At 37.3% G+C, this 11,442-nt stretch overlaps 1 protein-coding gene across 9 annotated transcripts in view; it reads left to right on the top strand.

Annotated features, from left to right (window-relative positions):
• The window catches only part of LOC107745710 (uncharacterized), a 12,533-nt gene extending 3,084 nt beyond the window's left edge, over nucleotides 1-9,449 (top strand). For 4 of the 9 annotated variants that reach the window (XM_016559646.1, XM_016559644.1, XM_016559639.1 and 1 more), the window contains exons 3-7: nucleotides 3,727-4,401; nucleotides 4,598-4,686; nucleotides 5,401-5,601; nucleotides 5,682-5,751; nucleotides 9,262-9,449. In XM_016559646.1, the coding sequence (XP_016415132.1) occupies nucleotides 3,727-4,401; nucleotides 4,598-4,686; nucleotides 5,401-5,601; nucleotides 5,682-5,751; nucleotides 9,262-9,405 (1,179 nt within the window). In that variant the 3' untranslated portion in view covers nucleotides 9,406-9,449. Of the gene's footprint in view, nucleotides 1-883; nucleotides 1,118-2,714; nucleotides 2,998-3,243; nucleotides 3,333-3,726; nucleotides 4,402-4,597; nucleotides 4,687-5,400; nucleotides 5,602-5,681; nucleotides 5,752-9,261 lie in introns of those variants that run through there. The other 5 variants (XM_016559645.1, XM_016559641.1, XM_016559638.1 and 2 more) reach the window with 5 other exon arrangements.
• Nucleotides 9,450-11,442: the final 1,993 nt, after the last annotated feature.

The following is an 11,442-nucleotide window of genomic DNA, read 5'->3' as shown; positions in this document are numbered from 1 at the left end:
GCAGCTTTTGCCCTAAGTGCACTTGCGCATAGTTTTTCAGGTAGCTTTGCAGGCAGGTCTCTTGAAGCATCTTGGAGACGTTGCCACAGTTCTTCTGGATCTGTCTCAGTTTGTTCTGTTTCTTCATGTTATTCCAGACAGACGGGATGAGGAGGAGATCAGATCTCTGTGTGGAGCGCTGGCTGCTGTCAGACAAAAATCTCACTGGATTATTAGAAATAATGGCAAAATGAATGTTTGGAAATGTAAACTGTTATTTCCTGCTGACACACTACAGCAAAAGATAGAAATAACTGACTTCAAACAATTTTTTAGCTGGTGAAAATACTAGTGTTCTAATCATTTTGGCCACCACTGTATATGTAACACTTTATTTTAGTGTCCATGTTAAGTTAAATGTGCTTACTATAGTAGTAATTAAAAAAAAAACTTTTGTCAAATAATTGAAAGTTGTTATTGTACATGATATAATATAATGTAATATTGTGTAATATAGATAACACTTTATTTTAGTGTCCTTGTTACATGCAACACATACTTACTATAGTAGTAATAAAAACTTCTGCACAATATTACAAGCAACTACCATAAACCAAATGCTGACCTTTTAGTAAACACCTATTGTTAATTGATTTAAAAGTGTGGCGTAATATAATATAATATAATATAATATAATATAATATAATATGAATATATTAATATGTAATATATATAAATATGTAATATATATAAATAAAATTAAAAAAAAATAAATTTGAGTCCTATCCATGGCTCTTTCATGACAATGTAGACCGTGCGTTTAAGACTTTTATTTTGAAAAGAGAAGGTCGCCATGGTTAATAAGGGGCGTGGGCGTCTTGCAGTAGGTCGCGTTCGCCGCTGGATGCCGCTGTAACGGGCAGATCCCGCTTCTAGAAGGCGATGGACGCATGCGCAGTTGCGCAGACTGGCGCTGGGCAAGGACATAAGGAGAGTGACATTTGTGTAACGTTAACAACAGATTCATATTCTTTCTAAATCACACAGAAATTTGCGTCAATCAGATTTGGATACACTCTCGCATCTCTGCACAGTGAGCTGACGGTCCACAGCATTTCATCAGATTCAGGGCGGACAGGTATGCATCTCATGTTTACAAGCAGGACAGCTAACAAATGACTGGCATGTATAGATATGAAGACTTAACAGACTAACTATTAAGTTATGTGTCCAACCTAATCACACAGGAAACCTATGATTCTTGATCGCTTTCAGCAGAAGCCCTTTCTTTTTTAATCGTTTACTTTGTTTCGGAATGAATTGGTAGTATTTGTTAGGTTGTCAGCTCAGAGTGAAAGTGTTGATTTGAAAAGTGTGACCAAAGCGTGATGTGCATCATGTGTCAGGCTGCGTCTGATCACTGTAAATACTGCCCTACTGTAAATATAAAATATTTGTCTAATCTAAAACGTGGATAAGAGGCTTCATTTAATTCAAACGGATGATTAAGCCGTTTATTACACAATTCCACCCTTTCTTTTTTTATTATATATTTATGAATTAAGGTCTTGTTAGCATTTTTGTGCATCCAGAAATGCAACACGGCCATGATAGGTACCAAAATGCTATTTATGCAAATATTATTTATGCTAATTTACTAGGTTTTTTTGACACTGTCAGCCTTTGCCCTTTTTCTGCCTCACATTTGTTGCTGCCACTCACTCTTTAGTGAGCTGCCTGCTCAGACAGCATTTTTGGACATCTAAATGTGTTGCACACACCTATGATGGCCAAAATGCTGTCTAGGTAGGAAGCTCACTAGGTTTGACACCGCATAGCTTGTGTACCTTTTCCTTCTGCCTTTGTCTGGCGGTAATGTAGGTCATATGCTCCTGCAGCACTAGAGTTAATCTCTCACCTGAGATGTAAAAGTAATATTTATTTAATGTAGTTTCGCCCATGTATCATCTTTTTATTTTGACATTTTACTGATCTTAATTTTTTTTGTGTGTTCATTGTAATAGTTTTGCACTTATGACTAATAAGGTGTGCATGTACACTACCATTCAAAACTTTGTAGTCAGTAAGATTTTATTTTGAAAGAAATTATTATTTTTAATCAGCAAGAATGTATTAAAGGGATCAAAAGTGACAGTAAAGACATTTATAATATTACAAAAGATTTATGTTTCAAATAAACGCTGTTCTTTTGAACTTTCTATTTATCAAGGATTCCTGAAACAATTAACAATCTATCACAGTTTCCACAAATAATATTAAGCAGCTCAACTGCTTTCAATATTGATGATAAGAAATGTTTCTTCAGCAGCAAATCAGCATATTAAAATTATTTCTTAAGGATCATGTGGCACTGAAGACTGGAGTAATGCATTCAGCTTTGAATCACGGGAATAAATGACATTTTAAAATCTATTATAATAGAAAACTGTTATTTTAAATTATAATATTTCACAGTACTACTGATTTAACTGTATTTTTGATCAAATAAATAAAGAGACGTCTTTTAAAAACAAAAAACTAAAATCTTATCAACCTCAAACGTTTGATTGTTAGTGAAGTTTAACTAGTAGAGCAATGTTAGCAATGAGTTAGATTCCTTGGAAACAAAACTGATCACAAAATAAAGATAAAATGTAGACTTTGAATGCATTGTGAGTTGCTTTGTTTAAAAATGTCTGCAAAATTCATAAATGTAATGAAGAAGATCTTGTTAGTGTGATTTAAATGTTTTTTTTTTTTGGCCCAGGTTAGGTTTTGAAGGACAGACGCTTCTTTGTGGATGAGTGAGTAATCCGAGGCAGCGGTGGATGGGAGAGTTCACGTTTGGTCCTCTTTGAGTAGCTTGAGGATGTCATCTTACTGAGACTCCATCGAGGTCACCTCAGCACCCTGACTTGAATGGCTGTGTGCAGAGGGGGTGTCTCTCTTTGGGTGGGGTGTGTCAGGAACCATGGCGGCAGGCAACCGATGACGAAACAGTGCTGGAATTTATGTCAGGTACACACTGTAACACTTTTTACCATGAAAATGTTATTTAAAAACAATTTTGAAAATAAGGGTTAAAGGGATAGTTCACCCAAAAATGAAAATTAGCCCATGATTTACTCACCCTTGAGCCATTCTAGGTGTATATGACTTTCTTCTTTCAGACGAATACAATCGGAGTAATATTAAAAAATGTCCTGGTTCTTCCAGGCTTTATAATGGCAGTGAATGGAGGTCGAGATTTTGAAGCCCAAACAAGTGCATCCATCCCTCATAAAAATGCCTACATCATCCACATGATGACTCGTGAACACGTGTATGACACTCAGCGAAAGCTAGAGATTACGGTTTGTACATTTTTAAATATAAATGTTTTTCTTACACAAATGCATCAAGTTGCTTCAGGAGGCCTTTATTCAACCCCACCCCCCCACCTTCAAAATCTACCACCATTTACTGCCATTATAAAGCTTAGAAGAGCCAGGACTTTTTCTAATATAACTCTGATTATTTTCTTCTGAAAGACCTAGGTTGGCTTAAGGGTGAGTAAATCATGGGGTAATTTTTATTTTTAGGTAACCTATCCCTTTAACATCTGTACACCCAAATATTTTCAAAGTGTAAAGAATATTACATTTTTTACACAACTTTACAAATGATATTTAATTTAATTAATCAAAATCAAAAGCTTTGACCAATTATACTTGTCTGATCTCTAATCAGATTCTGTCTGATTTGTAGACAACCGAATTTCACTTGAATGAAAACTGTAGGGCCCTGAGCAGTGCATCATGGGCCTTGGCTCCTCCGAACAGTCTGCGTTACCTGTCCATTAAGCAGCCATCCCTGTCCCATCCCTTCCACCACGCATGCCAGCTGAACCGAGCAGCCAGCCTAGAGGAGGAGGAATGGGAGGAGGCCATCAGTTTGCCTGTCCTGCTCAAACCCGGAGAGACCGATGAGCAGCACACCGTGGTGGAAGTGCCCTTTCTCAGGCCGGCCAAACTAAGCGAGCTCCTTGCTTTGGGACCCAACAGACCCTTTGACTTGCTTTTTCCTTTAACCACTGTTGATGGGAGCAGAGAGGATGATATTAGCGTTACCGTAAAGGTGTGGACTGAGGAAAACCAGCTGACGGAGAGAGGCTCCTTCAGGAGTCTGTTTGAGGCCGAGGGATGCCCTGCGCCTTTTACATTGGGATCTCGCTTCTTTTGCTTTCACTGCCCCGGGATGGAGTCTGTTTCGGAGATTGTGGATAAAGCAGGAAAGGGACAGGACGAGCAGAGCTTCTATCCGGCCCCCAATGTCACACATTACAGCCATGCTGAGACTGAGAGAGTGGACAAGAGCTCCAGCCAGAGGGACATGGAGAATGAAGAGAAACTGGCCCTGATGCATGAAAAGCTGAGGGTGGAGGTAAGATGGATGGACCACTCGTAGAAAAATGAATGGGAGAAAAACTTTTTGATATGGAGGCTGTGGGAATAGAAGTCCTACAGCCTCCAGCTAAAGATATTGCATTTATGAGACCTTTGTTGTCAGATTGTATTTTTGATTAATGTTATCGCAATGTAATCTTGACTAATTGTTAAGGTTCTACATTGTGTTTCAGCTTCCCAGTTTCTTTGTGAAAAATCATGACTACAGCATATACTCTGAAGATGTTGAGTTCATCAATGGTCTTCTGAACACCAAAACAAGGTAAAGGGTTGCATGTTATACTGGTTTTTAGGCCTCAAAGTAGGTTATACTAGCTGTCAGTGAACCCCTGCGTCTGTTGTTGTTCAAACTCCGCTGGTTACATATTGCCAATAAATGGGTGTGGTAAACTCAGAAAATGATAACAACTTGTCTTTACAGCTAATAGATAGGTCAACAACACAATTACAAAACTGATATGATAATATTTTGGCTGAGGTTTTTGCAAGCAAAACGATCAAATTTTGTTACCTCGAGATGTTTTGATTGCCTTATGTTTTGTCAACGTTTTTCTTTTCTTTGTTTTTTCAAAGACATTAAACGTTTTTCAGGCAAAATTAATAATGTTTGTTGCATCATGACATTTTGATGTCTCAAGATTTGTTCTCAAAACGTTTTCTTTTATGTTGGAAAAAATTTTGCTTGCAAAGCATTTTCTGCAAGCACGTCAAAAAAAGTTTTACCAAGCAAAATGTTTTCAAATGCAAAAACAAGTCTCGCAAGCAAAATGTTTTAAGGTTAGATCTAAATATGTTTTGAGGAAAACAAATGATTGGTGGCTTTGTTTGCTAATTACACAGTGACAGTAGTGACCCTCATGTTCCAAAATGAGTCAAAACTACCATTGAATGGCTGGTTTTGGCTTGTTACCAAAGTACCGGTATATTTGAAACGGCACGGCTGACTGGTATAATGCCTGTTCTTCTATCTCTAAAGGGGTCGTGTAGTGTACCAGCTGACTCTGACGCTTTGGCGATTGATGTGTCAGTGTTACTATGCGGAGGCTCAGCTGGAAGTGCTGAAGCTGACCAAGCATCCAGAAGACGGCTCCATCAAAGCTCGCTGGAGAGTCAAAGGCCTGCCCTTCCACTCCATTCTGGTCTTCTTCTACAAGAAAGACAAGAGCCACCTCTACAGGTGAGACATGCTGTGACCGGTCATCAAAACCTTGCTCTGTGCTCGTCTTTGTGTCTTCTTAATGATTTTTTTCTGTTCAGAACATATGATGCATTCTCCACCTTCTATGTTGGCTCTGATGGACGAATACGCCGGCATAAAGTCGAAAAGGTGAGGTTTGCTTGCAACTAAATCCTTGTTTTCTATATAATTTTTTTAATTAAATGGGGAAATAATTTTTAAAAAATAGTTTTTTTTTAATTATTTTCCAAGAAAGTGTCAGTGAAAAGAAATTTCTGAATCATATTACACTCCTGTTTAAAAGTTTGGTGTCAGCATGTTGTTGTTGTTTTTTATTAATAAAAACTTTCCCCTCATTAACTGGAACACTGATGGATATTTCAGAGTGCTTTCCCTCATTTTGAGCAGATAAAAGCTGAATTTTCCAGATTTATTTCAGTAAACCGATGGGGATTAGAAGTGAAAAAGGGGGGGCAGTTTTGTTTTAAAGTGCTGTGTGAAAAACCAGGAAAGAGATGTGAGTGAGGATGTGGAGATAATAGTAGCAGACCACATCTGCACAGTGTCTGTTGTCTTTTCATATTAATATAGTGAAATACAAAGAAAAAGAAAATAATCAGGAGGAACAGAACACAGCTAGAGGACTAAAAATAGATTTTGTCACAGATAATCTGTTAAGACTAATGTCACATTAAGATAGCAAGCTTTATATTATATTCCTGAGAGATAAACAGTGTTGGGAAGGTTACTTTGGAAATGTAATAGGTTACAGCTTACAAGTTACCCTATTTAAAATGTAATAAGTAGTGTAACTATTTGAATTACTTTATTAATGTAACCAATTACATTTGATTACTTTTCTAAATTTCTAATGAATGTTTTCAACTGATCATCATTTACTCAACACTGATTACTGTCAGACTTTCAGAATCCTTCATCATTTGAATTAAGATTATAATTTATTTTTAAAGCACAGCCTCCACAAAATCAGACTTTAGCACCTCTTTTTACATTGAGATCATTCTGAGGTTATTTACAGATTCAAAACCATAACAAGAAATAGTCTAATAGCCATGATACTGTTTTTTTTTTTATCAAATCTTTGCATAGCTATGACTGGAAACTAGGGGTGTAAGAAAATATCGATACATGCGAGTATCGCGATATTTTGTTTGGCGATACTGCATCGTTTCTCAAAAACGGAATATCGATATTTTTTGTAAAAAAAAAAATAAAAATCATACAAGATTCATGGCAGTCGTTTCGTTTTGAGTTTATATCCCGACCGCTAGATGGCAGTCTTCATCTCTGAACTTAAACAGTGACAGGAAATACTAGCATTAGGGCACGCCACTAATGTTGGCGTTAATATAGTTCGCTGCTAGTAATGGAGGATGAAAGAATTGTCTCAGTTCCTGTTTCAGTGTACAAAGCTGAAATGTGGCGTCATTTGGGCTTTTGTGGTAACGTCCACCGCGGGGCCGTGGCGCGGGCGCCGCCTCGGTTCCGCCACTTGCCGCGTCCCGTGTGAAGAGCCTCGCGGCGGGCGGTAGGGTCGCTGCACGGCTGCAGCTTTCTCTCGTGTTGGGGGCGATTTGTGCAGTTGGGGCGGTGTTCGCGTCATGGCCTCGGCGATTCCACGCGGAACATAAATACAAACTAAAAAACCTGAGAAATCCAGGTGGAAAGGTTCTGAGAATGTTCAACATCTGTATTTATTTTATTGTTTTACAATTGTTTTGTTTTCATTAGGAATCCTGCAAGCACTTTATTTTTCATTGATATTAAGCAGATGCAATTATTTTGTTCAGATCAAAAAGTTATGACAATTGTAAACTTAAACTGTGAAACTTTAAAGCAGGGTCTAAAAATGTATATGGTCTTTTTATAAAATACTTTTTATACATATTATACATTTAACTAAAGGATCCTGCAAGCACTTTAATTTTTCCTCCTACTCGTACTGCACAAAAAGTGGTTCAATAACTTTGAATGTTACAGGGACTGATTATTGCAAATGCAGATTAAATATCAGGTTAAATAATTTCTATTTATTTATTTATTGTTTGCATATGGTGGTGTGTTCTAAATGACAGTTTTCCTAAAATGATATCCTATTCTCCTATTCCTAAATTAAGAAATATCCCAATATATCGCCTTGCTTACAGTATCGCAATGTATCGCAACATATCACATCGCAACTCCTGTATCGTGATATGTATCGTATCGCCAGATTCTTGCCAATACACAGCCCTACTGGAAACATTCATCTAACAGTTAATCTTAAAAAAATAAAGCATATACATAAAACCAATTAGCAAATAAAACAGTAATCGTATAAACGTGTACTAAACTCCTGTAACATTGCTGTCTCATATTTTAGAGCAGTCACTGCAATTTGGGAAAGAAATCAATTAAACCTGTATATGGGTGTGTGTGTGTGTGTGTGTGTGAAAATATTCAGATGTAACCCGCTTTGTAATCGTTAACATTTTCATAAGTAACTGTAATTTAATTACACATTTTTTCTCAGTAACTGTAACTGATTACTGTAACATTTATTTTGTAATTAAATTACGTAATTCCTTTACATGTAACTAGTTACTCCCCAACATAAATATAGAGAATGCTGGAAAATGTACAGCTCTTTCAATCAAACAGACAAAATAAGGATTATTTCTAATGCAGCCTCATTATTTGAAATGATTTGTTTAAAAGTGGAAGTTCTCTAAACTTGAAGTACCACCCTTAATTTGAAATATAGTAGACTTGTTTGTAAAAAGGAGATACTGAAGAGATACTGAAAGCTGAAAAACTGCTTTACGATCGCATAGAATCAGAAGATATGGAGCAAGATTTTACACTGAGATTTTACTGTGGTGAGAGCTACCCAAAAAACCAAGTTATCAGAAAAATGGTTAAGTCGAGTTAACCAGTATTATAACCTTTAACGCTTGTCACTTAATTGCGGTATTTCTCAACCTTTTTGACTTGAAGGCCAACATAAAATTCAAATGATACTTATGACAAAGCTTCTTTTCAAACGATTAACATAAATGGTATGAAATTAGTTCAACAAAATTAATTCTGTGATTCCATAAGTTTCAAGAACTAATTATTAATTATTATTATATTAATTAATTATATTAAGAACTGTATTTCAATAAAACCAATAGTTATTGAGGATTAGGAAATAAATATTTTCATAAAAAAATTTTTAACACTTTAATTTAGAGTATGATTATTCATATATTAATAATAATTTATTAATTGAAGTACATTTAAAGGGATAGTTCACCCCCCCAAAGAATGAAAAATCTGTCATTGTTTACTTTTTTTTCCTAATGAACACGAAGATATTTTGAAGAATGTTGGTGCTGGTCCCGTTTACTTCCATAATATGGAAAAAATTTAATAATATCAGCAACTTTGGTTACCAGCATTCTTCAAAATATCTTCTTTTACGTTCCACAAAAGAAAGAAACTCATACAGGTTTGGAAAAGCCTGAGGGTGAGTAAATGACTGTTCATTTTTGGGTGAGTTATCCCTTTAAGCCATCCTGCGGTCCCCTTGTACATCTGCTGAGGCCCTCTGATTGAAAAACAACATGTTATCGTGTCATCTCTGGTTTAATCTGAGTGTTTTATCTATGTTGGCAGGTTATGGAGGCTCGTCCTCCCTTGCTGCCCAAAGTGACCTCAATGCTGGCTGGGGCTCTGGTGGCGCTGGGCATTCAGGAGCACCGGCCCGCTCTCAACCTGCTCCCACTCCTGCTGTCTTCCCTCCGACAGACCCGAGTCTGAGCCGCAGATGCGTTTGGTCACACCATTAAAAAGACTGAAAAAGATGCAGCGCTGTATTGTGTGGCTTGAGTGAATGAGATATTGGAAACCAGTTTTTTGGGGGGAAATCCGAAAACTGTTCTCACTTGAAACAATCTTCTTTGTGCGCTCTTTAATTTCCATTGTTCGAATATCACCAAACTGGTTTGAATCGTAACACATGAGGCCATCACTAACTAGGAGGTTAAAGGGATAGTTCACCCAAAAATGAAAATTTGATGTTTATCTGCTTACCCCCAGGGCACCCAAGATGTAGGTGACTTTGTTTCTTCAGTAGAACACAAACAAAGATTTTTAACTCAAACCATTGCAGTCTGTCAGTCTTATAATGCAAGTGAATGGGAATCATGGCTTTGAGAGTCAAAAAAACATACACAAACAAAACCAAATTAAACCCTGTGGCTCGTGACGATACATTGATGTGTAAAGACACGAAACGATCGGTCTGTGCAAGAAACTGAACAGTATTTATATCGTTTTTTTACCTCTGATCCACTGCAATGTCCAACTGTCCTGAGTGCGTTCTCGACAGCCGACCGGTGAGGCGTCTTCTTCTTCTTGCTTTACGGCGGATCGCAGACTTATAAGTGCATTACTGCTACCTATCTCTCAAGTGGACCATTGACACTGCTTATTGAGATTGTAGATAGTGTCAATGGTCTGTTTGAGAGATAGGTGGCGGTAATGCACTTATAAGTTTGCGATCCGCCGTAAAGCAAGAAGAAGAAGACGCGTCGGCTGTCGAAAACGCGCTCAGGACAGTTGGATATTGCGGTGAATCAGAGGTAAAAAACGATATAAATACTGTTCAGTTTCTTGCACAGACCGATCGTTTCGTGTCTTTACACATCAATGTATCGTCACGAGCCACAGGGTTTAATTTGGTTTTGTTTGTGTATGTTTTTTGACTCTCAAAGCTGTGATTCCCATTCACTTGCATTATAAGACTGACAGACTGCAATGGTTTGAGTTAAAAATCTTTGTTTGTGTTTTACTGAAGAAACAAAGTCATCTACATCTTGGGTGCCCTGGGGGTAAGCAGATAAACATCAAATTTTCATTTTTGGGTGAACCATCCCTTTAACTAACGCACAGCTGTTAACATACAGGTTTTGATGACCAAGTACGTTACAGGTAAATTCAATGCTATCTCTAAATACATTTAGGCAGCTCGGCTGTAAAACTTGCTTTTAAAGCACATGCCAGATAAAAGGTGAAGATGGTTCAGCTCACATTCACAGTAATGAATCGGCAGAGGAATTGGTCATGATATTTATGTCTTGATCAGCTTACATTGTAATAATTATATATTTTTTGTATTTATATATTAATTGGAGTTTTCATCAGTTGCATTGGTTTAAACGTTATAGAGGAAGGTACATGAAAACCAGCTGTTTCATTTACGTCTTTAGGGTTGCTGCCTTTTTGGTGACCTTTAAGGGAAAGTGATGCCAGGGACTGCCTTTGAGCATAGAGAGTTTAGTTTCCTGTCTGGACTTGTTTTTGTTTGTCCCTTCCTTTCCATGCTTGAATTGTTTTCAGTGTGCAAGTCACATGGTAGAAGTTATCAGCCAGTATGGCTCCCTGCATAATTACATTGCCAAATCTGCACTGGTCTTGCCATTGCCTCCATGTAAATTAAGCACTGTTATTTGAAAGACACATGCTTTCAAATTCTTTCCCATTGAAGTGTATTCAGAAGTGTATTTGCATCTGCAGAGCAAAGCGTGGGTTATTTTTCTCCAGGTTAATTGGTCAGTTTAACTCAGTAATGTAATTAGTGTGCTAACACATGCTCTCCACCCACAAGAACAGTTCAACTGCTCTAGCTTCCTGTGGTAAAGACATAGACCAAACACTTTAATGGACTTCCTGTGTCACAAAGTAGTCAGAACACATCTGTCTCAAGTGCTTGCGCTTTTAAATGGACAATAAAAGCATGAAACGCTATCACTCCACAATCTGTGCATTTCAAAGCTGAAAGGTCAGAACCTGTTA

The sequence above is a fragment of the Sinocyclocheilus rhinocerous genome, unplaced genomic scaffold (assembly GCF_001515625.1).
Source record: "Sinocyclocheilus rhinocerous isolate Xijiao unplaced genomic scaffold, SAMN03320098_v1.1 scaffold2423, whole genome shotgun sequence".
Classification (NCBI taxonomy): Eukaryota; Metazoa; Chordata; class Actinopteri; order Cypriniformes; family Cyprinidae; genus Sinocyclocheilus; species Sinocyclocheilus rhinocerous.
This window is presented reverse-complemented; position numbering and strand designations above follow the sequence as displayed.